This window comes from Lacerta agilis, chromosome 12 (assembly GCF_009819535.1).
Source record: "Lacerta agilis isolate rLacAgi1 chromosome 12, rLacAgi1.pri, whole genome shotgun sequence".
NCBI lineage: Eukaryota > Metazoa > Chordata > Lepidosauria > Squamata > Lacertidae > Lacerta > Lacerta agilis.
Window position 1 is genome coordinate 46,903,197 of NC_046323.1, and position 27,013 is coordinate 46,930,209.

At 42.3% G+C, this 27,013-nt stretch overlaps 1 protein-coding gene across 2 annotated transcripts; it reads right to left on the bottom strand.

Moving 5' to 3' along the window:
- Nucleotides 1-4,567: 4,567 nt before the first annotated feature.
- On the bottom strand, nucleotides 4,568-24,009 carry NUB1 (negative regulator of ubiquitin like proteins 1). Of its 2 annotated transcripts, XM_033165025.1 has the most exons (16): nucleotides 23,689-24,009; nucleotides 19,738-19,860; nucleotides 19,476-19,643; nucleotides 18,831-18,889; nucleotides 18,117-18,187; nucleotides 17,581-17,775; nucleotides 16,437-16,525; nucleotides 16,204-16,310; nucleotides 14,291-14,477; nucleotides 12,260-12,367; nucleotides 11,893-12,045; nucleotides 11,112-11,258; nucleotides 10,417-10,509; nucleotides 9,706-9,898; nucleotides 6,735-6,776; nucleotides 4,568-5,175 (listed from the first exon to the last, which is right to left on the bottom strand). In XM_033165025.1, the coding sequence occupies exons 2-16, from the start codon at nucleotides 19,852-19,854 to the stop codon at nucleotides 5,003-5,005; spliced, it is 1,902 nt and encodes a 633-aa protein (XP_033020916.1). In that variant the 5' UTR covers nucleotides 19,855-19,860; nucleotides 23,689-24,009; the 3' UTR covers nucleotides 4,568-5,002. The 2 variants fall into 2 exon arrangements, with proteins under 2 accessions (XP_033020916.1, XP_033020917.1); XM_033165026.1 differs by lacking the exon at nucleotides 6,735-6,776.
- Between the last annotated feature and the right edge of the window lie 3,004 nt (nucleotides 24,010-27,013).

The window sequence follows — 27,013 nt, forward strand, 5'->3', positions numbered from 1 at the left end:
TGCTTGCGAGGTGTCTCCCCCATTAACGTTTCAGTGGAAGACAGGAAGCTGCCTTACATGCGTCAGACCGGTGCTCCATCTAGCTCAGTACTGTCTACACTGGCAGCAGCTCTCCAGGGTTTCAAGAAATGAGCACTTCCAGCACTAGGTGGAGGTGCCGGGGCTTGAACCTGGGACCTTCCACAGGCAAAGCAGATGCTCTACCGCTGAGCTATGGACCTTCTCCACATAACCTCTTTTGTAAAGTAGGGCAGTATTCTATCCATGTTACCATCATCCTCAAACGCCAGAGGCCCCCTGAAGGGCTCATGTTCCCAGGTGGAATCCAGGCTGCTTGAGTTTGGCACATTTGTCTGGGTGGGTGCGGAGCCCCACTGACCGAAGAGCCTGCATGTGCCTTGGCTACTTGCCTGCAAACCTGGAAGCTCCCCAGCATCTCCTAATCTCATTCCTAGTAATCTCCCCTCCTCACCACTGCCGTCTGCTTCTCCTGGGCCTTCTGGAATTGCTTCTTGCTCATACCCTTACTTATGATACCCTATTGTATAGTGTAATTGAAGTAGCCCTGTATTCTTATTCTTATAATCCCCCCCCCATCATCATTCAACATCCACACCTGTTAGCTTTGTTTAAACTTGCTTACACTTCTGGACAGTGTTTTCGAAGTGACTGGCATGAGTTCGGCCAAACTGCGGGAGGCAGTGGAGGATAGGGGTGCCTGGCGTGCTCTGGTCCATGGAGTCACAAAGAGTCGGACACGACTGAACGACTGAACAACAACAACACTTCTGGATGCTTGATTTGCTCAGGATGGTGTTTCAATTATAAACATTGCATGACAAAAGCCATTTAGACAATTTCCTGTTCTTTAATTTCAACAGCCATGGCTTCTCGCAAAGTGCTCTGGGAACTGTAGTTTGTATAAAGGGTGCTGAGAATTGTGGCTCTGTGGCAGCTCATTACTCTCAGCACCCTTAACAAACTACACATCCCAGGATTATCTGGGAGACCATGGCTGTTACCAGTGAGATATGAACGCTTTAAATGTATGGCATGGGTGCAGTCCCCGTGGCAATCTTTTTAGGTGCTCTGGAGCCAGGAGACTAAAGCTTTAACTCACATGGGGCACCGGCTTCCACTGTCCCTGAGGTCTCAACGCCTTCAATTACTGTTTGTCTCTTCCTCATGCTGCCAGTCAAGAGGCCAAGCTTTGTTGGATCCTGCTGCCTATGCATATGAAGTGTCAACAAGAACAAAGGAACTTGGGGACTTGTACTTCTCGGGGAAAGATGTCACAGGGTGGCACATGTCCCTTTGTCTCTCAAACTACAACTTAACCTCAGTTTTCTGCTCATGTTAACAGGCCTACATGCCTGGGTAAATCATGACCATTGAAATTAAATTTCTCTAGCCAACCATCGGTAAATATTTCCAGGGCAGTTGACAAATTTGTATATACAGTGGTACCTCCGGTTGCAGATGGGATCAGTTTTTGAGGTTGGGTCGGATCCCGAGGTTTCCGCAACCTGAGGACCGCTTCTGCGCATGTGTAGACCGCTTCTGCGCATGTGTGGCAAAACCTGGTAAAATACTGCCAGGTTTGCTGCGCGCGCATCCCAAAGTTTAAGTAACCAGAGGGTTACGTAAACGGAGATACGACTGTATTACACACACCCACACCCCAATATAACACAATTAGAAACAAGCTGTAAAAAGCAAAAAGTGTCTTTACAACAGACACAGCAAGCAAGCAAGCACTGCTCACAGCCTGTCTTGAAAACACAGTTAAGAAACCTAGTACCAAAAAGGCTACAGAATAAGTGTCAGGAGCTCCACTTCCTCTCCACCACCATGGCTGGGCCCTTCATGAATTTGTAAAACAAATTAAGTCTCCAAGCAACTGCTGATATGCTTTCAGCCATACAGACAGAATAAAGAGTAACATAACCAGCACATTGTCTTCCCATCAGAAACTGCTAGTTAGGTGTAAGGACAATGACACTGGTAGGAAGAGCTGCTACATCCCCACTTATCTGAGAAGCAAATCTCACGTGCCTGATATTTGTCATCACCTAAATGACTGTGTTCAATCATAAAGTTACCACCCAAAGTGCATCAGGATATTTTGGAAAAATGAAACCTACCATTTTCTAGTCCTGTCCCTTGAAAAACCAAGTAAGGTACCTAATGTGTCCTTGCACACGATACATCCAGGTTCAAGATCACCTTCTGATGGTGACCAGCAGACTTGGCTTGTGGCTTTTGGGGTGTGCCTTGATGGGAGAATGATGCTCCGTGACCTGGCTGCCTGCCCCTGTCCTGACCAAGCCATTTTAATGGCAGCAAGTTAAGTCCAGCACAACCTTAAGGAGCATTATCTCCAGAACAGGAACCCTGCATTTTTGTCTCATATTAGTTAAAATACTGAATGAATCCTGGGTGACCTCTAGTGGTGAGACAGCAACTTATTTTTCAGTTTGGGAAGGTCTCTTCAAGGACCAAGGTTTTTATCCTGTGTCACAGGAGGAAAGGTTTGGGTGCAAGAACCATCACATCAGAAAAACAGAAGTTACTACATCAGAGGCAATCCTTGTAGTTCTTCATTAATACTTAAAATGTGGGTGCTAATTAAGATCATGAAGCTTTCTTGCTATATAAACATATTTGCTCTCCTGGTGCCTCTTTAATCTGCCCCTAGGAGACGAAACCGCAAGAGACTTAAGGAGGCAGTGGCAGCTTCCTAGGTGAGACACTAACGTTTCAGGGCAATTTACTCTGAGATTTTTTGTAGTCCAGAAATTCAGAAACAGAGTAGCAGCTGCAAAAAAACAAACAAACCTTGTATACACCTTTGTCTCTTACTAGTTTATTTTGCCTATTTTGTTGCATTTTAAATACATTGGAGGCTGCCTTCAGAACTAGGACTGCCAGGCAGGTTAAAAATAGTATCTGCCATGTTTTTACCAACAATTCTTTATTTACTTCCCCTTGTTTATAGCTGCAAAAACTGGTGTATACATAAATGCACACGAGATTGTGTCTACATCACCACTACAACCAGTAGTTCCCTGTCTGGTTATCAAGAGGGGCTTAAGTTGAGGTCCACAGTCACACCACCAACTTGGCCTGGTGTGTGGTATCCAGGATGAATACAGCAAACGCTAAAAAACAACAACCACAAGTCAGGTGGCAACATCACCAATCAATCCAATTTGCATTGGAAGGATAAAGGAGGGGAGTGATTTGTAAGCCAGCAGTACAAGGAAGAATCATACCACATTGCCAACCCTGTCCAGATCAAAGCCACCTAAGCTCCCTATGGCTGCGGTTTGCAAGTTAATTTTCCAAGGTTTGCTAATCAGCAGTGTGCACAGTGCAGGATGATTTACTGAAGATACAAATTTAGCAGTTACAGATATTGCAAAAATTGGAAAAGGTGTTTCCTTGCATGAGATCCCACAGAGCCAATGATGGCATGAGTCATCAGTACCAAACTGGATGGGCCGCTGGTTTAACACGGCATGGCGCCTGCCTTTGTACTTTTAACACACTTCTATTTTTAAGGCAAGAAACCTTAAGTTTTGGACTACTGAACAGCCTAGACTAAAGACCATGTCACAGGTTGCGCGTAACACTAAGCCAAATTATGGCTTGGCAAAAATGAGCAAGTGTGCTGGTACCCAGAGCAAAAACCACAGCCCTTTCACTCCTCCCCCTGTCCTCCTGCTGCCATATTACCCAGAGCTAAGGCATGGTTTGGGCTTGGTGTTGTGTGTGAATTCAAGTTTGTGGTTTGTTCTGGATTCATTACTAGTGGTTGGTTTCAGGGAGACACACCACAAGTCTAGGTTCACTCACAGCGCTAAACCAAACCATGGCCTAGTGATCGTGATATTCGCTCCGAGTGCCTGGCATGCTTGCAAGTGCAAGTGAGGCCACACAATTTCCTTCTTGAACAGGGTTAAGGAAGGCAGCTCAGGAGAACCCACCAGCCCATTTCTAAAAGCGCTGCTTGCAGTATTTCTTTCATTTGCATTTTGACGACAAGGGCAAGAGGTCACAAAATAGCTGCAATTGGACCCCCTTGAAACAAAAGTCTCTTAAACTGATGTGCTGCAACTGAAGTTCAAACACATGTATGGCTATCTGTATACTATGAATATGCACACTTGCATCACTTTTCCAGGAAAAAGCATCAGCAGGGAAAAGCAACATGGGACATTGCCCAAGAGCCTCTTCCTTTAAAGATAATTAACTTCAGTGCCTACCACTTCCAAATGGGCAGTCCCAGCTTTATGGGGAAACTGCAATAAATGTGATGGATGGGTGGGGGGTTTTATTGGTTGTTACTGCATTATTGAAAAAAGGAGCTGTTTAAAGTCCATGCACAATTTACAGCTGGCTCTAGAATACAGGATGGCCAGAAAAAGCTCTAAGAACAGACAAAATCTATACACTTAGGTCTCTATTTCTGCGACCAGAAGATATCAGTGCTAGTCACAGTGGATACTATGTATGTGCTGTCACAGTCAGATCATCTGCGGTTTTAAAAGACATCTGGGTTTTGTGAATGTAAGCAGAACTGATTTTATTTGCTCTACTAATTAAATAGATGAATTTCACACCAATATAATATATCGAAGCTCTCTATAAAAATATTTCTTCTGCAAATATTTTTGTTCTACAATTAAATGTATTCCTCTCCAGTGTCACTCTAGATTAATATTACTACAGGTTCTACTCATGCCAGTGTTTGTTTTCTAAAAATATGCAATTGACTTAACTTAAGGCATTTGGCAAAAAGAGGGTCAGACATATTTGCAATCTAAGTATTGGACGTCCACGGTCCTAATCTAGACTAAGTACATTACACTTAAAATTAGTCATGACCAACTTGGCCCACTGACTTCACTGCGACTTACATGCAACTAATTTCCCCCCTGGATCTAAGCCCCTCAAACGCTGGCTCATGTAAGTGATACTGGAGTCTTTCAGAATTTGCCTACTGGGACTGTGTTTGCAGGTGCTGTATGTAAGAGAGGTATTCATTGATGACAAGCTCTTCCTCTTCCAGAGTTAGGTCCAGATAATCTTCTTCGTGCTCTGGGATGTCCTCTAAGATTTCATTGACAGCATCTACTTCCATGTCTTCATCAGTTGAAGCCCCGGAAGTGCCTGCAAAGAAGACAGGCATGTAGCACACATGGCGGAAAATTCTCTTAATTCTCAAGTCCCAAAAGGCCCCTCACCATAACGTTAGCTCTTCTGCAACAGTACTTTGCATCAACAATTTGATTTGGTACAAGGCTTTATAGGAATCTCTCATCTAATCTGGTGAATAGTTGAGATGTACTGTTCAGACTTAAGCCTTTTCCAGATTCTATCAAGCACAGTATCAGTGGGGGATGAGAAGCAGGGATTATTTCCATAATGTCCAGACCCATAACTAGTTACTGACAACGGTATTGTGAACATTAACAGAACAAAAGGGGGGGGGAACCACCCCAAGATGCTACTGACTTGATCCTGGAAACTATTCGTCACTGTGCAATACTTTTTTATGGATAAAGAGCTAATATTTAAAGAAAAAACATCATTTAGTGGGTTGTATCCAAATCAATGGACCTAAGTTAGTTATATCCATTAATTTCAATGGGCCTACTCAGAGTAGAACCAGCATTGGCTACATGCAACCCATTATAAAACTCATGCATGAAGCAGAAGCAAACATTTGAAAGTAAGCTCTTTAGATTTCAAGCATTCAAGCATAAATCAAATTCAGTATTAGGACAGAAAGTGGTTAAAATGCAAAAAGGAATCCAGGAAATTCTGACAAGTACAAACAAATTTGTAAGAGCCTTTCACATACAAGCGAGACAGCAGATAATTTCCAAGATCCCTCAGAAGATATAGACGACAGAAGCACAAGAACAGGATATCACCAGAGTAAGAAGACTGAAGGAAGGAGGTGGAGCTGAGCTAGTTCTTTATGTAAAAGCATCATCCTATACACGTCTATTCAGAATTATGTCACAGTAGGACTTACTCCAAAGTGAGTGTGTATGGGACTGCAGCCCAAAGGAACTGATCACTTCATGTATAAGTACAGGTATTAAGACCAAAGCAAAGATTGTTAAAACTTTTACAACACAATCCTGTGCATGCTTACTCAAAGGCCCACTGTGTTCAGGGGGGTTTACTTCTAGGAAAATGGGCATAGGATTTCAACCATAGGATCTTAAATAAACATTTTAGAAAAACCAACATGCCTCAAAATCTCTGAGTAAAATTATAGAACGGGCAGAAGAAAGATTTACAGGAAAATGCACTACACAAAATCCCTAAATTGATGGTAGAATGGTTGGAAGTTTTAGTTTATTCAGGTTTATACTTGAAAAGGAGGAAATTGCATTTTTTTAAAAACCAACATTAAGTAAAGAAAAGTGAATATACAGATTGGTGTTTCCCTTTAAATTAATGGTAATTATTAAAGAGAGCTGACTATCACTCAGTGCAAGAGGCAGAGGGTATATAACATATATAAGCTCAGAGGAGGTTGAAAGTGTAGATTTAAATGACATGACAACAGAGGATATACGAAATAAAGAAGATTGTGAAGGCAGTGCTGCCCTGAAGATACAGTGGGGAATTTTAGGGTGCCATCTTTGCATTTAATTATAATGTTTCATCTCATTCTGACAAGCAATTAGTGATAATAGGAAGGCCGTTATTACCTTGAGTTTTTCCTTTTTCTTCTTTTCTCTTTTTCCTTTTCTCTTTTTTTAGACAAAAAAATAAAAAAATGAGTAATTTCAAATGGATGAGCTTGAATGTAAGTGGGTTGAACAACCCATTAAAAATGACGGCTCTCTTTTCTTAAGGGAGGAATTTGATTTAATTTTTACATAAGCAGCCTGCTCCCCCATGAACAAAAACAAAAGGTGCAGTAATTGGTATAACCAACTGTGTCCATTTCTCAATTAATGAATGCATAGAAGATGCAGAAAGGAGATGTAATATTTTAAGAGGTGCTTTAGATAAACGTAAAACGTTGTATGGGATAAGAATTTGGATAGATTCATTTTACAGGTGGCATTCTGGGCAATGGGCAGCAGTCAAGGACTGTCTAACTTCAGAGAGGCATAAAACAAGGCTCCCCTGTCATCTTTGGTATCTGATGTATTGATCAATGTAAAGAGCACAGGATGGCTTAGGGTGGAAGATACATGGTTGGAGAGCCTGGGTTCTCCCTCTCCCCCCAAGAGCCTTAACCTTGTCACAGTTAAATGAGCTCTTAAAGATTTTTTGAGATCTGGCAGCATATGGGTTTTGACAAGTCTGAGTAAACAGAGACACAACTGAAGTGGAAACTGCCCACCGATGTGAAGCTAAGTGGAAAGCCAAACATAGGGAGATATCTGGGGCACTTTTTCTAACGACAGAAAAAATAAATGGTTGAAAATAACACCCTCATATTCAAGGTGAAACAGCAAATACTAGAGTGGTCAAAATTAAAAACATAACTCTGCTCGACAGGACAACAATGCTAAAAATGCACGTCTTGCCGAAGTTTTTCTTTCGTAACTTGATAATAAAACTGCCAAAGGAAGAAAAGCTGAACTTGATTCAAGCAATTATAAACTACTTTGTTTGGGCCTACCAAAATCCCTGGCATCACAGCTGAGGTTTCATAATGGCAATGGAGGGACAAGGGAATGGCATCGTCAGACAGCAATGGTAATTAACATTAATGCATATCCATATCAAGTTCTCTGTGTCAATGGTGGGAGTCCAGTCAGGATATCTGCTATGATACTGGATAGCTAAGACTAGCAATCCACCTGAAAGAATGGGGTGTTCCTAGTCTATATATACACATGAAAAATCATCTATACATAGCCTAAGTAATACAAGGATGTTGTTAGGGAACAAGTGGGCTTCAGAGTCATCTCCAATAACTTCAGTGATCTTTTACAAAGATATTAAGGTGGCAAAAGAAGTCTCAGACTTTATCTGACCTAGGAAGGGGCCAGAAGGACCTGCCTCTGCAATATATTAATGATAGGAAGATTTATGACATGCATTGAAGTTCAGGAAACTATAGTTTAAAGACTTTGAAATTTGAAACCTGCTCAAAGAAGTTCAGAGAGCACATCAGAGTACTCCCTTATTCTTTTATATAAAAAACATGTTTAGTATCTCTCAAACTGTCTGCAACTAACTCACCACTTTTATTATCTCTCCTGATAACAATGAAAATAGTAAGATGATTTATGGGGAAGTGAATTAATAATAATAATAATAGATTGGTTGCTTATGACCATATAATATATTCCAGGCATGTCCAACAGGTAGATCGTGATCTACCGGTAGATCACTGGACGTCTGTGGTAGATCACTGGCTCCCCCCAAAGAAGCTCAACAACTTTGGCTCCCCTTAAAAAAGTTCAATTACTTTGCCCTGCACCCCCCAAAAACAGGGCTTTCCTTCTCCCTAAAAAAAAAAAAAGCTCAACATCTTTGACCTGAACCCCTCAAAAGGGGGTAGATTTTAACTCTGTAAGCAGATTGCAGTCTCTTGGGAGTTGGCCACCCCTGTATTCAATAATTACCATTTACCAATGTATAGTGCAGAAAAATTGTGCACATAATGCTTATGACAAAGCTATTAGCCATTATGGATGTACAGTTAGGTCAGGATGATGCAGTGTCTCAGCAGCCTAAGAAATGATGGGCAGCGTTAGTGATGTTTGGAACAACAAATTTCCCATCAGGAAATATTGTCAATATTTAATATTGCTGTGCTGTTTTTAGAGTTTTTAATATTTATATTTAGGATTTTTTTAAACATTGTTTTATTACTTTTAAACTCATCTTTTATTTGTTTTAGCTTTCTGTGTTAAATCTGTGCTTGTTTTAATTTTTGTAAGCATCCTTAAAACTTGGTTCTGGTGGAAAGGTATTAATAAATAAATATTAAATAAAAATAAAATAATAAATAAATAAGTAAATAATGCTGTCAGAGTAACTGCAGCAATTAAATGTGGTTGAGGTTAAGGTTTGATTTTATTTTACTGGATATATGTATCTTATTTGCAAGTCACAGAATTGTAGAGTTGAAAGGGACCATGAGGATTACCTAGTCTGCCCTCCTGCAATATAGAAATATTTTGCCCAGTGCGGGTCTTGAAACCATGTTCTGAGATTAAGAATCTCATGCTCTACCAACTGAGCTATCCTACTTAAATGAAAATAAAACAAACAAACCTATCACTTGCGCAATAACACTAAAAGACTAATTCGAAGGTCTCCAGTGCATACCATCAGAAATACTTCTGTAAAGTTGTCTTGTCAGTTTTACAGTGTCAAGACATCAGGTAGTTACTTGGCAGCTGCAAAGCCAATATGGAGAACAAAGCAATTTGAGAGATGGGGAACAGTTTCCACATGCATCGTGTGATAAGAACTCACAGCTGAATGTGTGAATTGCCTCAACTTTATAGTGCAGTGTCTGACTTAACATTCTCCTTGCTGCTACAGTCCAAACACGTGTGAAGCTGCCCATGGACAAGGAAATTTCCTAGTATTTCTGTGCTCCACCTTCCTTGTCTCAACCGGCACTATGAATGTGACATAATTCTCTCCTCTCCTGGTTTCATCACCCCAGAGTATCTCACCCACCCACCTTGGAGCAAACCCCTTTACCTGCAGAGTCTGTAGGAGAGTCTTTTGATGAATTGGATTCATCTGAGGGAGTGATGCTTTCTGAAGGGGTCTGTAATTCAGCAGGGAGAGATCCCCCATAATGAGCAAGCATTTGCACAGCCAGCTGAATGTTGCCTTTAAACACTTTCAGAGCTTGCTTCGCTGCTTCAGGAGTAAAGCCCATATACACCAACTAGGCAATAAAAGGACAAGGAAGATATACATGTCACCAGCCATTGGACCCTTCCTCCAAAGAGGGCAACATGGCATTTTCATGTCAAAACTGCTTGATAAGCTAGGTTACGGTAACACAAAAAGAGAGCGTGCAGCCAGATTTAGACCCAAGTCATGACTAACTTAAGCATCACTGATTTCAGTAAGTCTCACTCTAAGAATGACTTTAATTTGGATTCCACCTAGAGAGAACAGTTGCCTAAGGCTACCACTGCATGGCTGAATGGGAGTTTGAAGTGCACGTCCCGTATACAAACTTCATGCTCTCAGCAAATGTTCCACAATGCAAGAGGTATGGGTTTGGGGGAAATGCACCATGGATTGTAAATATACCTAGGGTCTACTAATTGGCTTTGCTGAAGTAAATAGTAGCTTGCAATGAACTGGAACTGGACCTTAGAAGGAAAACAGTGCCTGATAACCCTAAAAGTCACTGGATTTCTTTTTCTTAAATGTAAGCTTATTCTCTGGACTTACTTGATCAATACTTTCCTGGGGAACTTGAAACTGGTTCCCTGGCACCGGATCATCATCATCTGACAGGAGTAGGTGGGGGTTTTCAAGCATAATCTAGAGCAGACAACAAACAGTGAGTATATATACTGAACAAATTTATGCTTCCCCAGTTCACACGAAAGTTAGATTGTCCCCAAAAAATTGGGAGGGTGGGGTGGGATACTATATGCATCCCAGACTATCCTGCATCTCGCTTTGGGTGCCACTGTCCACCCTCAATGTAGGACTCCTGAAGAGTAGCCACAGAGACAGCCATTATTTCTTGCTTTAATGGCCACCCTTTCCATTTTCTAGGGCGAAAACAACAGGCATTGGGTCATCAAATGGAGCTTGACGCACCCTCTTCCTTATTTGCTCAGTGAACTTTGTTTGTGGCTGAAATCCATTTGTTTCATTTCTCAGATCCAGCCACAGGGAGGCTTGGTAGGAAACTCCTAGAATCAAGAGTGTTGTCCAGGTCCAATGAACATGTTCAAGACTTTACCTATCAGTGCACAGGGAAACCTGATTCGCCAGGTTGGGATTTAATGTTAGGGTCCGTAAAAGTGAAGGAGGCCAGAGAAACTATAAAGCCAACAGAATTTCTTTTTATGTACTTCAACTTGAATGTGGGATTTTTATTTTGCAGTTTAATGAAAGTTTGGAAAAGCATTTACCTTAACCGCTAGTTCAAGGTCTCCTTTTGCATTATGAAGAGCTTCTCTAGCAGTTCGCTCTGAATAGCCCATACTCTTCAAGGTTTTAATGTCCTCCAATCGCTTTCTTCTTTTAGCTTTCTCCTCTCTTCTTATTTGAGCTTTTTCCTGTACAAGTGGTGGTTTGGGGTGTGTGTGTGTGTGGAGAGAGAAAGCCATTTATTATATAAGCAAGCTACATACCCACACACACTCCTGGTGGATATTTTCTGTGTTGGCAAGATTTATCCTTTGACTCAGATGCATTTCTTCCCATTACAACTGTTTCTTGCTCGCGTCCTTACAGTGGACCTGATGAAAGTGGCAGTCATCAAACCACTTGGTGCTACAGTTCTCAAGGAAGTGATACAGGGAATGCACAGAAAGTCTACACTCAGAAAGGGTTCGTGCAGCACAGACTTTGGACAAGTTTCTTTTTTTTTCACCTCTCTCAGAGGTTTCTACCCAAGGATGTTCAAATTGTTCATTAAATTCAGAAGTTCAGAAGCTGTTTAGAAATTCAGCCCATGAGCTTTTTAAATGGGAAAAGCAACATGTCAGTGAGTACAGCTCTGCCTCTTTATGGTGGGATCCACCCATTTGGTCTTTATGCGGAAACCTCTCTGAGGTTTCTTCAGTGCTTTTTTTGTAATGCAGCAAAACACACACACACACACTGCTGGTGGCTTTCACTCATGTTTCCCCACTTGCTGCACCACAGTAATACAAAACAGACCCTTATGGTACCACCCTGGCACTGTACCTCTCTCCTATTGGAAATGTGGCTGGCAGCGTGGTCCACATTCCCATCGCAAGCACGGAGACCCAGGCGGGCTTCCTGAGCAGAAAATCCTAGTAGTAGCAAGCTATTTATCTTGTCAGGATCGATGTACAGCTCTTTAAACAAGTCATGTGCCTGCGTAGAAAAAGAAGGGAAAAGGAAAAATACACTTCCGCTCAAGGGAATGAATAAAATGTGAAGAAAACAGTTTTTCTGCTTACAGGCTACTTGGAAAAAATAACACTGGGAATCTGATGCTTCACGACTGTGTTCAAAGGGGCCTCCTTCCAGGCAACTGCACAGGCTTAGGGAGAGATTATTAAGTCCGACACTAAACACAGCAACTTACCCTTTGAAGATTTTCACCAGCCTCCCTCTCTCTGCCGTTATGATAATGGCTTATTCCTTGAAGCAAGTACAGCCTTAGAAACAAAGCCTTCTCTCTCCCAGAGCTTCCCTAAAGAAAAGCAAGCATTTATAAATGGGTAAACTTAAAAGGAAAATTTAACAACAACATAGTTTATGGGACTTCTGTTTATTTACTGAAAGTCATGTAAGTTTACAAAAAAATGTATGCAAGGAAAATAGGACCCCAGAACCGTAAGGTTAAAAAAAATGGTTTGTATATGGACCAACATACAAACTTGACAGTGCAGTTTATCTCTTGAAATTTGGGAAACTGAAACAAGAACACTTGAGTTCTCTACAAAGAATCCCATGAAATGGACTGGTTAAAGATCAGGCTTGAATATAGGTAAATAACCTAAATTGTCAAATAAGAGGCTGAAACCTGAAAACTAGATAAGCAACCAATAATCTAGAAAAGGCTTAATGTGAAATTCAATCAATCAATAATGAGGAGATTCTTAACAATAAGAAGCACCTATACATTTTTTTTTGTTTTCTCTGTCATTTGCTGTATGTGGGTTAGCCACTCAAAAGGCTTTCAAAGGGGAGAAAATACGCCCAACCTTTTGGGCCCAGGGACATATGGGAATCTCAAAAACTGCCATGGGCACCCACCACAAAAATACCTATTTCACAGAAGAAAAACTGGTGATGCTCAGGAACCTGCCCCCAGACACCTACACCTTGCAAAAGAACAAATAAAACACAGACAAGAAAGCAAGACCCCCTCCATAAAAAACTGGTACCTGTTCAAAACAAGCAGCTCCACTCAAAAGCAAAACAAACCCCACACCCCTCAATTTAGAAATTAGGAGGGGAATGGGTCCTTAATGAGACGGATGTGTATGAGGGAACTGTGGTGCCGATGGATGCTGCGCTGGGAATCCAGCCTTAGAGCCTAGTTTATTTCGGATCTGTAATGCTGCTTTGTGAAACAGCATCAGGCTGGACAAGCCCCACTGAAACAAATGGTAACTATGCAAGAGCCCCCTGGTGCTTGCTCAGCTCCCTTTCACTTCAATGGGCACAGCCAGAATGCTCCTGCTAAACGCTTCTGCATTTCGCTTAATCTTTAGAAGCACCTTCCCACCGGATTACACAGGGATCAGATTTCATTACTTTTGTTAACATTAATTGGAATAGTAGGGCTGAATGACTGCTCTGAGTTGGAGGATTATTCCTTTTCTTTGCTTGTCGTGCAAATTCCAGATACGGAACCTCAAGGGACAGATAACTGGAGAGTATGAAAGGAGCTACAGAACGTGAGGCCATTTGTATGCAACAACAGAATTTCAGAAGTCCACAATCTTCACTCAGCAGTTTATACAGTCCTTTCAGGCTTTCTAACCAGATTGGTAAAACAGAGGCCCTAGGACTGTTGCTCTTTGAGAGGGGCCTACAGATATCCACACCATGGTATCCTTAAGTAAGAGTGTTAACAGCGCAACTGGGTTTTCTGCTTGAATTTTTCATGGATTGAGAACATGCAACCCTCCTGAGTTGCTACAATTTCCACTATCCCTGACCACTGGCCATGGTGACTGGGGGTGATAAGAACTGGAGTCCAAACCGTCTATAGAGGACCACAGGTTCCTCACCTGTGCCCTAGCCTTTGCAGATGTTTACGTGCAATTCTCAGTTACTCCTGTGTTCCATTATGTGCAAAAAATGCAATGTCAGAAGAACAACATAAACATCTGTTTTGGAAGAAAGACATAGGACAGATGATCTTACAGAAGCAGTCCTGGATTCAATGCATCTTTTGTGAATGTGCTTCCTTTCTGAGATTTTGTATTCACACCTCTGGTTCTCAAGAACACACTCCTTCCTTAGGAAAAGCAAGAAGCAAGTCTTGAGTACCAAAGGCAACCAGCTCTAGTGGGACAGTTCATATTTCCAAAACACATTTTTGTGTAACGAGGGCGAGTGAATGAAACCCTACCACAACCACACACCATCCTCTTTAGCCTACTTTTATAGTGACCAGTCTTTCGTGGTTCTCTCCGTAACACTTCCTGAAACAATCATGAGCTGCAAGGAGCTTTTTCTCAGCATCATCAAGGCAATCCAGCTGACCCAAGTGGAAGTAGCACCAGACGATGTCCAGCTGCAACACTGCATAATTATCAACAGTGTTCAGGAGGTCTGAACCACATTCACTGAAAAACAACAAGAAAATGATTCGGTATTCCAAAGAGGCTCAGCCACTAGTAGAATTTACATGAACACAAAATGTGCAGTGCTTTAGTGTAGCAAAGTGGTTAAGGGTAGAGTTCTTCAATGAAACTCCATTGGCCTAGGGCATGGGTAGGCAAACTAAGGCCCGGGGGCTGGATCCGGCCCAATCGCCTTCTAAATCTGGCCCGTGGACGGTCCGGGAATCAGCGTGTTTTTACATGAGTAGAATGTGTCCTTTTATTTAAAATGCATCTCTGGGTTATTTGTGGGGCAGCAGAATTCATTAATATTTTTTTTCCAAAATATAGTCCGCCCCCCACAAGGTCTGAGGGACAGTGGACTGGCCCCCTGCTGAAAAAAATTGCTGACCCCTGGGCCCAGGGGCTGTAGGAAAGGTGGTAGCAGCCAGCAGGGCCCTTCCTATCTTAGCTGCAGCGCACCCCACCTCACATAGGCTTGAAAGAGCCTTCTACTGGTGCTAAAAGAAAGCAGTTTCTAAGCCCAATTGCTGTGGGAATTTTTCTTAACAGTGCAGCTAGGGAGGGAAGAGTTAACCCTCCCAGAAGCTGTCTCCGTGAAGATTACCCCCACAAAGCAATTAGTCATGAAGAAGAATTTTGGAGGGTATGGCTGCACCCAGTCTTATTTTGGCCCCTCCCACTGCCAGCATGCAATTCCAGGATGATTGGTTCTGCACCCCTGGGCAATAGGATTCAGAGAACACACCACTGTATCAGTACAGAAATGCCAGGTACATGGCCACCGCTATGAGAAAGACGGCAAAGGAAGAACCAAAATGAGACTGGGTTTATTTATAGGCATTCGAAGCACACCCTTAATCATCCATCCAAGATGGTGCCGAGAAGGGCTGCCTCGGCTTCTGCTCTGTAAAGTACCTACTTTTTAAAAAGAGTTTAAGAGTGTTTTAGGGTGTTGTTTTATTGTTTTACTGTTTAGGAGTTACGGTTTTTCTGTTGATGGTATGGCGTTCTTTTGTTGTGCTGTTGTAGCGTGAGGGGAATAGTGTTTGTATGAGGTACGATGATTGATACTTGGCCAATAAAATTATTCCTTATTCCCTTAATCATGCAGTCCGAGGGTGGGCTACATATAGATGAGTACAATTTAACCATGTAATATCTTCCATCGCCTAAAGACTTGTGCAAAAAATGTTGTGGGTGGCACTCAGGAAGATTATGATTATTAATTTCTGCTAGATCCTATCATTCAAACAGTGTGTGTAAATATAGTGGTATTTTGGGTGCTGAGTTCTTTCCAGAAGAGCTGTCTCACGTCTCTCAGGAGCTGCATGCTTGCTGCTTCTGCGATCCACGGGTTGGGGCACCCACTTGTGACATGTCGTTGGGTGCTGTGCATGTTGACGGGGCATGGTGTTATCATGGCTCCACCCCAGACTGCCTGACATGGTTAGTTCCTTTCGTTTCTGAGTGGTGTGCTGCATTGCTTCAGCTATGTCCTGGGATTTGTGGGCAGGGGTGGTGTTGCTAAGGACAGTGGAAACGTGCCTGGAGTTTTTGCTGATTTTTTTTTTTTTAAATTTCTGACATGTCCTCCTTTCTTTCCCATGTGGGGCATGTCCTGGTTATAGCAGCGATACACTGCCAGTTCTTTTTAAAAGAATATTACAGGATTGCTCTGTAAAGAACCATATCCAAAGTTCTTTTAAAAGTACCAAGAGGTTCTTACCAGAAATGTTTATCTGCATCCAACAGGAACGGCAGTGCCATAGCATATTCTTTTTTCTTCAGCAATGCTCTGCCCTTTTCATGATAGCCCATGGCTAAGAAAAGAGCCTGTGGGGGTGGAGGGAAAAGCATTTTACTAACACTAAACCTTACTGCAATTAAAAGCAAGCCTTTCCTGTTCTTCGGGGGAAAGAACAGAACAGAATGAACAACTTATTCACAGCATACACTCACTTTTTTTGCTTGTGGAGGAATGTTGATTGTTCTTCCAGTTTGGTTTGCTATGTCCAGGTAAGGTGCTCTGTTAGGATCCATGGAATCCTCTGAAACAGATCAGACAGAAAATGAGGAAATATGTGTTTTTGCAGGATTAGCTCTGGGTCCTTTAAATTCCAATAATGTATAGACCAAGACACTGTTTCTCAATATTCCACCTGTAAAATACAATGGCCTGCTTCACCAGATTGTTCTTTTTCTGTATACAACACATCTGTATTAGTTTTTGGATAAATCAATTGCCATGAGAAATAACTGATTATTGTGTTACATTTTTTTTAAAGTAGGTATTTTGTGGTTCCTGAATGAGGTTCTTAATAATACACAACTCTGTCCAAAAGAAATTGAGGTCTTTTTTCCTGCCCTGTGGAATGCCCTCCCATCAGATGTCAAGGAAATAAACTACCTGACTTTTAGAAAATATCTGAAGACAGCCCTGTTTAAAGAAGTTTTTTATGTTTGATGTATTTATCGTGTTTTTAACATTCTATTGGGAGCCGCACAGAGTGGCTGGGGAGGGTAGGGTATAAACAAACAAACAACAACAACAAAACAACAATAACAAACAAACAAACAAACAAACAACAACAACAATTTATTTAGCATTACATGCAAACCAGGTGTCTCACACCCAAGGACAGTGACAAACTCCTAGCAGGGATAACACACATACAACCATTCAGTTGCATGGACCACTCTGGATTTTAGAACCATGACCAAAGAAACATGGTATCCTTGTGGAGTGCCTGTCCAAGTTAGGAGTGGGTGACCCATGGGGTGGGATATAACGCTTTGGCCTTCTGGGCCAAAAGGTCCCTCCTATCTGCTGTAAGCAAACAAAACACACACAAACTGCCTGAAGCATGAAGGAAGGGGAAGGCTGATGGGTGTTCCAGGACTGCAGTTGCTGGTATGTCTGTTGAGGGAAAAGCAGATCTGGGCTTACACTGTGAGAGAAAAACCAGCTATGAATCTCTTTAAGAATGACATGCATCTTCACACTATTTGCAAAGCAGGACAATGCCCTTTCCAGTTCATTATTCTTCTTTAAATGGAATTTTAATCTGAACTGCTAATGATGGGATTTACAAGAGCTCCTTACCTCGCTCTGCAAGTATTTCTAAGCCCTTTTTTGTCCTTTGCATCCTTTTGTTTATTTCTTTTTTCTTCACAGCCTCTTCCTCCTGTTGCATTTCCTCATTGCGGACTTTCTTCCTGGTTTCTTCTTCTGACAGTTTCAGCTCAAGCACCATGACCTTGACATTGTGCGTCACACCTTGCTCTTCTAGAGTCTTTCCTGTAAAATGGAGGCAGGTTTAATGCGCCAAAGTCAGCTGGAGGAATATGGGATTAAAAGATTTTTAAATGTATGGCTGGAAAGAAACAAACCAACAAAAAAAAAGGCACAGCTTCAATTAAAATACTGGCACCGGCTGTATAACACTTTATAGTTAATACAGCCAATTCCCTATTTTCATGTGGGTTGCATTCCAGGTCACTGTGCATGTCAGCAGACACACGTAAACCTGCTCCGCCTCTGCCATCTTCCGGGGCCAAAAGCAGCGTGTGTGTTGGCGGTTACATGTCAATCATATGTGCACAAAATGGTGGCCGTATGTGAAACTATAAAATACATACCCAGGTCAAGCTGCTTCTTATTTATAATTATTTTGATGCAATTTTCTTCCAGTCCGTATGCTTGTGCTATTCTGTGAAGCAGAGAAATACATATTAAATGCTATTCAGTTTTAACAGGGTATTGGTTTGTATATTTTTTGACTTCTAACTTATTTTTCGGGGGGGGGGGGAGAGATACTGAATTTTTAAATATTTTTAATCTTAATAGTGAGGTTCTTTTCAAAATAAAAAAAATCCTTCCAGTAGCACCAAGTTTGTTATTGAAAGGAAGTTGACTTATTAAATTTGCTACAACAGGCAGAAAAAAACATTAAGTGGTCCACCAAGACCCTTAGCAGTTTTCAAGTGGTCCATGGGGATGGGGGAGTTTGAGAACCACTGCTATAGACCAAGAACCACACAGAAGCAAGAGGGTTTGTCAGTCCTGTTCTTGTTTCAACTGATAATCACAGAGGGCTATAACCCCACGAGTAAATCCCAATGAATTCACAGAGACTTACTTTTGAAAAAATATGCACAAAATCCACCTGCACCTTTTGATACAAATATTTGCAAAATATGCCAAATGTGCCATTGCTGTGTTCAATTTAGGAGGCATTACTAAGTTAAATGTCAAATACGAATACAACAGACCCAGATTATAAGGTATAAAAAGAACTATATAAAAGGGGGGCAGGGAAGAAAACCTCAAAAAGGCAAATGGTAATTACTTACTGAGATCTGAGCTCCTTGCCCGTGATGACCAATTTTGTCTCCAGCACATTTTTTCTTGCCTGCAGAGATATAAGTTAAAGCGAACTGTGTGGTTCCTTCCAAGGAGACTTAAAAAATTCAACAAATCCAAATTTCTTTCCGGAATTGAGAGTTCTTATTCTAAACAATGGTTTATGTTAGGGCTATTTGACCCCAATGTCAAATCTGTAAATTGCTTTTTAAAAGCACTGGAGGATCAAGCAAGACACTCAACGCTTTATCCTTTCCAACTGTGAAGTTCCATGCGATGAAGCCTTAAGGTAAAACGAAAGAAGTCCAATCACTGAATATTAGAATTGTGCAGTTGGAAATTGTTCTGAGAATCATCTAGTCCAACCCCCTGCAATACAGGAATATGCAACGATCCCATATGGGGATCGAACCTGAGACCTTGGCGTGATCAGCACCGTGGTCTAACCAACTGAGCTATCCAATCGAGAGGTTCCTTGCTCCATCACCCCTTACATAAGGCAAGGAAAAGACCCATTTCAAGGCAGCTTATCTGCCTCTTCTGCACACATGAAATGTTTCCCTTCGTTACACATCCACAGCAATTACTGAACATATTATATATGCATCTTTTGAGAATGTTAAACAATTGCTTACTTTACCCATCCTTGTAGGCAAGGCTACTTCAAGCGTCGCAACTCCTGTCATCTTATAAGCTTCATTTTTCCTTCCTCGCTCAACTGCTTTGGAGCGTATCTCTTCCAGGAGGGCCTCTATTTCATTGTCATTACAATTTAGCCTGGCTGAATATTGCAGTGCAAGATCCTAGGATGATAAAAATGGATCTGTTAAGAAATGAAAGCAGTAAATTTGTACAAAGTAAAAAGCAGCAACAATATGCCAGCCACAGACTACTTGCCTTCAGCTCCTCACCCGCCTCCTGGTAGCTGTTTGTATATGGGGGTTTCCATAGCTGAATTTTGTCTTCTCGCAAATAGTTTTTCAGTTTTGCTGCGAGGTATTTGTTCTGTGCCATCCTTATCTAGGAAAAAAAATCAAAATGCTCAGTCCTGTGTGCACTAGTTGCTGAAATGGGCATCCTAATCTTGTAGATAGGCTGCATCAAAATGCATATTCTACTTCCTCTTATCCCAAAACTTGTTTGTTTACATGGTGCTGAAACTGATGAAGTACAGGAATGGCTTGGTAGAAAAGGACATGCTTTGCATACAGTAAATCCTAGGTTCAACTCCTAGCATCTCCAGTGAGAAAAACCTGCCTGGAACCTTGGAAAGCTACTGCTAGTCAGCATCAATAATATTGAGATTGATGGACCATTGTCTGACTTGGTGCAAAACAGCTTCCAATATATTATGGCTTTGTTACAATTGTTTATATCCTGCCTTTCAGGTTATGAATCATACAAAACAGCTTACAAACAGCACTCACTTATGTATTTTAACAATGCACCAGGATCCTTCTCACATGGCAGTTAATGATAGACTGCTAAAGGGGGGGGGGAGGCAGAGAAGTGGAACTGTTTCTTTTAGTGCTGGTGTAGCAAAGAAATTGCACCAGTTATCAAACCGTCAGCTGATGCTGAGTAGCAAGCGGCCAATAAACTTGGAACTGATGTTTGTTAATGATTTAACATGCTTTTATTTGCTCCATACAGCTGTTCTCTTCTTGTAAACCAATCTTTATAAATAAAATAAAAATTAAAACATTAACAGGTTGAAATCTTATGCCTGCAATCACAGAAATAACTAATGTATTTGCTTGGAAATTTAAGATTCATGTAGATGGATGCTGAATCAATGCTCCAACAAAGCTTCACATCTTTACTCAGGATAAAATGTTGTATCAGCTCTGAGATCTAGTCAAACTAAAATCTTAGCATGATTTAATGCAGCTATGTAAAGCCCGAGAGAAGTTCTAACTAAACTAGACTGGCATTGGATGCCAGATGACCAGAAAAGCTTGCTTGGGCAGCTCTTGCAGAAATCTTCATTTGGAAGCTTTTGATAGCAGGGAGAAAAACATGACCACCTGCAAATGTCTGCAGATCAAGCTGCCACCAGAGGCTGTGCTACAGGGGCCAAATTAAAAGTTGGCACCCAAAGGGGCAAAACAGAAATTTCAAATGCTGCAATCTTTAAGCCCCTTTTATCTTGCAAGATTCACGACTCTATAGAGGAAGTGGTCTGAGGACTTCAGCTGTTGCTACTTCTCTTTTCCATCTCTACCATGCCTTCCACACATTAGTATCTGCCAATGATCCCAGCGCAGCCAGAGCTGCTGCCAGATTTTACAGACATAGCCAAAAAATCCCGCCAACATGCTGATATTTTTGAAGTTGTGATGAAAGTAGGAAGCCAGAGAAAAGAAACTCCTGGTTTCTTCATGGATTTTCTCTTTCTGTTACCATATGGATAAGCAGAAGGTCAGGGGCTTAACTTTTGATTCCTTCTACACAATCAACCAAATATGTGGTCGTCTTGACTGGCATTGCCATTTCTGCTTGAACCAGATGAGAAAAACAGAAAAGGGGGGGGGGATATTAAAGAGCAGGATAAACGAAAGGACTGAAACTGAGAACATTGTGTGAAAGAAATCTACATGCAGAGCCTCTTCAAGAGTCTAGAGACTCATTTATGGCTGCTAAAAGATCTGGCAAAGATCTTAAAATGCTGCCATCTGCCACTTGGGCTGAGGCAGTAAAAATGATTCACTAGTTTTGCTTTCATTTCTAGTGTTTGGTTCATATGCATTTATTGCACTGCCATTGACACTGAAAGGGAAGGAGACTCCACGAGGAAACATTTCTATTAATGTTTTATTGTGTGAAACTTCTACTTCTCAGACAGACGCAGTAAATTTATGAGCAAACTTTAAAGCCAGTGCCTCTGTAAGAAAACCAGTGAGGGAGGTGCACTGAATTATATCTCTTGCTGAGAACATTGCATGAAACGCACATCAATTAGCAACTGATCTAACCCCTCTGCTCATCCCACCAAGTTGCCAGTTCCCTCTTGCATATTTAATAGCTGTGTGACATGCAGAGATCCAACTGGGAAGACTTAAACTTCAGGGAGACTGCTGCCTTTGGCTTTTAAACTGTCACATGGCTGTTTAAAGGAGTGTACCAGAAACGAGCAAGCCTATAGCACAGGATATTGCATTTCAACCACCTAAGGACTGGCGGATGGCACAGGGTTTTGCCCCACATGTGATACAAGGTTACCATTTTGGCCCTCCCCCTTGTCCTTTAAAGAGTAACTAGGGCTGTGTACAAACATTTTGTATTAGAGTCAATGGAGAAAGAGTACTCCCCCCCCCCGCTATGTAGTCCAAACACAAACTAGATTTATTGTATGTTTTTTGCCCCTGAAAAACACTTCTTGAGAAACAGAATTCATTCTGAAAGTAAATACTTATTGCAGATTGATTCTGCATTGCCCTGCAGTGTGCCCATTTGAAAACAGGGGTAGACAAGTCCCAGCAATGTTGGTGGTTGGTGTAGCCACATTTGTCCAGTGATGTTGTGGGCGGGTGCATGTGGGGAAGAAAATGTGTGAATGATCCCCCAGAGGGGAGGGGTTTCAAATGCCTATTATTATTTATTAAATTTGTATACCATCTGTCATCTGCAGGTCTCAAGTAACCACAATTCTGGAGAAAAGCTACACAGTTGAACTAAAAACGAATTAATTGTGTATATGGAGCTAAGCAGCAGGGAAAGCTTCAGTGGTGTCATTTTTATGAGTCAGGTTCCTATTAAAAGACACAGGCACAAGGAAACTAAAGAGAAATGTTGCAAGTTGCAATTTGCCCAGTTTTATACAGTACATTGCCATTGATGCTGTTTTATTTCATGGCGATTTTTAAATTCTGCGGCCCCCTGCCCCAACCGATATTCCTATTTGAGTGCAAAAGTGTTTTATTCTATTTATTTTGCTTAAATTCTTCCTTGGAGGCCATATGAGGAAAGGGCGGGATTCAGATGCCTACCCAGCAAATAAATTCTGGTTCCGCAACCAGAACACATTTCTAGCTTGCGCGCAACAAACCTGCTTCTAAAAATCTGACTTTTTGCAGTACGGAAAAGTGAGGGGGTGACCTGCTGGAAAGTGCGGTTATAAGCAACTGCGGGAGACAATGCCGCATGACCTCCCCACAACCACCTCAGAACGAATGCTCAGCCAGGAGGTTGTCTGGGGTGGCCACCTGTAACGAACCTGCTGGTTAAATGACATGTGTTTGGGTGTGTGTGTGTGCCCAGTGCTTTTAACCCCGAGCCACCTTGAATGGATGCTGTTGTCAGCACATCAATGCCACAAGCCAGCAACCAACCGATTTAACTTGGGGGGGTGAGGGAGGGAATTAAGTGCTTCCCCAGAGATGAGGCACAAACAGGTCAAGCCAGATCCCACCCCCCTGGAGACAGTGTGTGGGGTATGCATGCATTTTTAAATTTTAATTTATTAGATTTATATACCGCCCTTCATCAAAAGATCTCAAGGCAATTCACAATGTCAGTTTAGGTTTTAGTACTATTATGAAATGGGCATTTTAGATTTTCATACTGCATTGTATACTTTTACAGGTTAGCCACTTTTGTGGAGTATGCTGTCAAAATGCAGATTAAAATCCTTTATAAAGACATTTTGAGCATACCCTGCCCCCTACGCAGAGAGCATTTGTAGGGCGCTGTTGTTAATATTTATGGTTAAGGTGGCTGTTGAAGCAGCCTTTTGCCACCCCCTCCCTCCTCAAGGCCAGAGGGGCTTTGTAGAGAACAGAGGGGGCCCCTCCTCCTCCTTCCCCCACCTCCACGGCTGCTTATAGGGCGCCACTGGCCGTCACTCACCTGAGCGCTTTCCTCTCTCCGCCCCGCTCCGCTTCCAGTGGCAGCGGCGAAGGAGGAGGGCGCGTCCAGAGCGGCGCGCGCTTGGTGGAGACGCGTCTCCGCCTCCCGGCCGCCGCCGCCGCCCCTCGGCGACCCACCCGCCGCCAGACCCAGGTTCTGAAAAGGAACAGAAGGCGCTGCCGGGTCTCCTACGTGTGGAAGCCCGTCGGAAATGAAAGAGAAAACACTCCCGGCTCCCCCTCCCAGCTCGGGCGGTCATGTGACCGGGAACGGCGCTCCCGTGACGCAGCCGCTACCCCCGCCGCCATTTTAGTTCTTCTTTCGTTTGTGGCGTCGAAAGGCTCGCCCGCCTTCTTTCGCACGCGCCGCCGACCTACGTCACACGGGGGAGGAGCCAACCGTTGCCTTAGCCAGGGGTGCGCATCGCTTCACGCGCTCGTTTAAACCTAACGGCATCGACGCAACGGTGGGAGGGTCCTTCTCTGCTTTCCTCAGGAGCGGAACGAAGTCGGGATATTTCTGTGCCGCCCGTTCGTCCGAGGACCACAGGGGCGGCTTACAGCATAAAAGCACAAAAATACATGCCATAGTAACAAAACAAAAACAACACCACTCAGTGCATGGAACACACAACAGTTTTAAAGTCCATAGATTGAATTAACGAAAGTTGGGGGAGAAGGGAAAGGTTTTCTCCTGGCGCCTAAATATGTGTAATGAAGGGACCAGGCTAGATTCCCTGGAGAGGGAATTCCACAAGAAGGGAGCCATTGCAGAAAAGGCCCTGTTCATTTGTTGATGACCTCCCGGATCCTTTATGGAGGGGCCACATTTTTGAAAGGCTCCTGTTTTTAAAATAAAAAAATGGTGGCAGTCATGGTGCTTACCTACTGCTTCCGTAGCAGAAACATTTAAGGAGCACATTTTAGGCTGCAGGCTGCATAGGTGGTGTGCACACAATATTAAGTACAGTAAACACGATTGGGAGAGCGAGGCACGTATAGGATTGTGCTGTTGGTTGTGAACCCCTTTTATCCTAGGTGTGGGTGGATAGCCAAAGTTGGCAGAACTGGCAAGGAGGAGAGTGGGAAACCATTACGCCAGAAGGACTTTGGCCTCCCTTTGTGAAAATGTGTGTGTGTAATGTATAAAAACGCAAATGAAGGTATGTTAGCACATAGGAAAAACACAAATCAACAGTAAAAAAAAAACAATTTTAAAAAACCTTAATTTTTACCAGAAAAAATGTCACAATCAATCTATTCCGGTCTGCAGATTCAAAAGTTTGCTCCATGTTTTGCAAAATGTTGATCAAAAACGGTGTTGACCAACTACTTTATTTAGAAATCACAATACAGGACTCACATTGACAACAGTCTTTTGGGTAACATCCGTACTGTGCATTTTAAACATATGGCTCCCCCCCCCCCAAATCCTGCAAAATGTAGTTTGCTAAAGATGCTTGAGGGGTAAACTACAGTTCCCAGGATTATTTGGGAGAAGCCATGTGCTTTAAATGTATGTTGCAGATAATGGGTTGTCAACCCCCCCCCCCCCCGCTTGTGTATTTAGTGGCTGTCCCAGAAGCACATGACTGTTGTAGGAAAATGGATTTCTGTAGCATCTTAAATAACAACCAACATGTTTTTGTATGAGGTTTTGTGACACACCTGAGTCATGTTTTTTCCGGGGCAATGCAGGTTGGAGTGGGGTTCCACCTCCCAACAATGCCCATCGAAGAACTGCAGGTTATGATGTATCCTATGTTTCCAAAGAAGTATGGGAGGGGGCATTGCACATGTCACAGAATGTCACAGAAGAAAAAGTGCTTTTAAAATAAGAGAGAAGGAGGCTTCTGTTTCATTATGTGTAACTTTTCATCCCTGACATTTTAATGATTTTTTTCCACCCCACTTAAGACTGTGGGTCTTTATATCTCCACTCCCTAAGGCCCTCACAAATGTGCCAAAAAGGTTCATAGTAGAACTTTCACCACCATGCTAGATTGCAGTGACTGGGGGGGGGGGGAATGCATCATGCGTTTTTACTAAAATAATACAAATATCCACTATGGTCTATAGGTAAAGGTAAAGGGGCCCCTGACCATCAGGTCCAGTTGTGTCCGACTCTGGGGTTGCGGCGCTCATCTCGCTCTATAGGCCGAGGGAGCCAGTGTTTGTCCGCAGACAGCTTCCGGGTTATGTGGCCAGCATGACAAAGCCGCTTCTGGTGAACCAGAGCAGCACACGGAAACGCTGTTTACCTTCCCGCTGGAGCGGTCCCTATTTATCTACTTGCACTTTGACATGCTTTCGAACTGCTAGGTGGGCAGGAGCTGGGACCGAGCAACGGGAGCTCACCCCGTGGCAGGGATTCGAACCGCCGACCTTCTGATCAGCAAGCCCTAGACTCTGTGGTTTAACCCACAGCGCCACCTGGGTCCCTATACCAGTGTTTTTCAACCTTTTTTGGGCAAAGGCACACTTGTTTCATGAAAAAAATCACGAGGCACACCACCATTAGAAAATGTTAAAAAAATTAACTCTGTGCCTATATTGACTATATATAAAGTAATTCTCTTGAATTTTTCAATTTTTCCCACGGCACACCAGGCAACATCTCGCGGCACACTAGTGTGCCGCGGAACAGTGGTTGAAAAACACTGCCCTATACTATGGTCTATGGACACACTCAAATGTAACTTCAGACTATGGTTTGCTGTTACGAGAACATGCCTTGGATTTTCTCCTCCCCGCCCCTCCTTTGGGACGAGAAGCCAAAGTCTTGTCACAATGCATTATTGTAAAAACAAACCAGGGTTTGTTGTAATATATGAATGCAGCCTATGTGCCCACACATCAAAGATTAATTTATACACATAAAACCTTCAAAATGAAACATCAGTACTGACTTTCAAGAGCTGATTATGAGAACAACACAACTGGTCTGGATGCAAAGTAGAACTGTACTTCCAATTTATATTTCTTACAAAATAACATTTCCATGAATTGAAAAATCATATTACAAGTCATTAATTTATTTCATGTGATGCGGAAAAGCATATGTGCTTTCTGACATGCAGCTGAGAAAACGATGTGGGGGGAAATAGGAAACGTATATATTTACATATTAACTATATTTAATCTTGAGAAGGGCAGGAAAAAAGAGGATCAACTCCAGATTTTAGAAAGTGCAAGGGGGGGGGGAGAATCATTTGTTTCAATAAAGTATTAACAAAGCAGTATATGTCAATCATTCTTATTAATACTGAATTCCAGTTCATGAAAATAATATATTTCTAAAAATAGTATCACTATCACCACTTTAT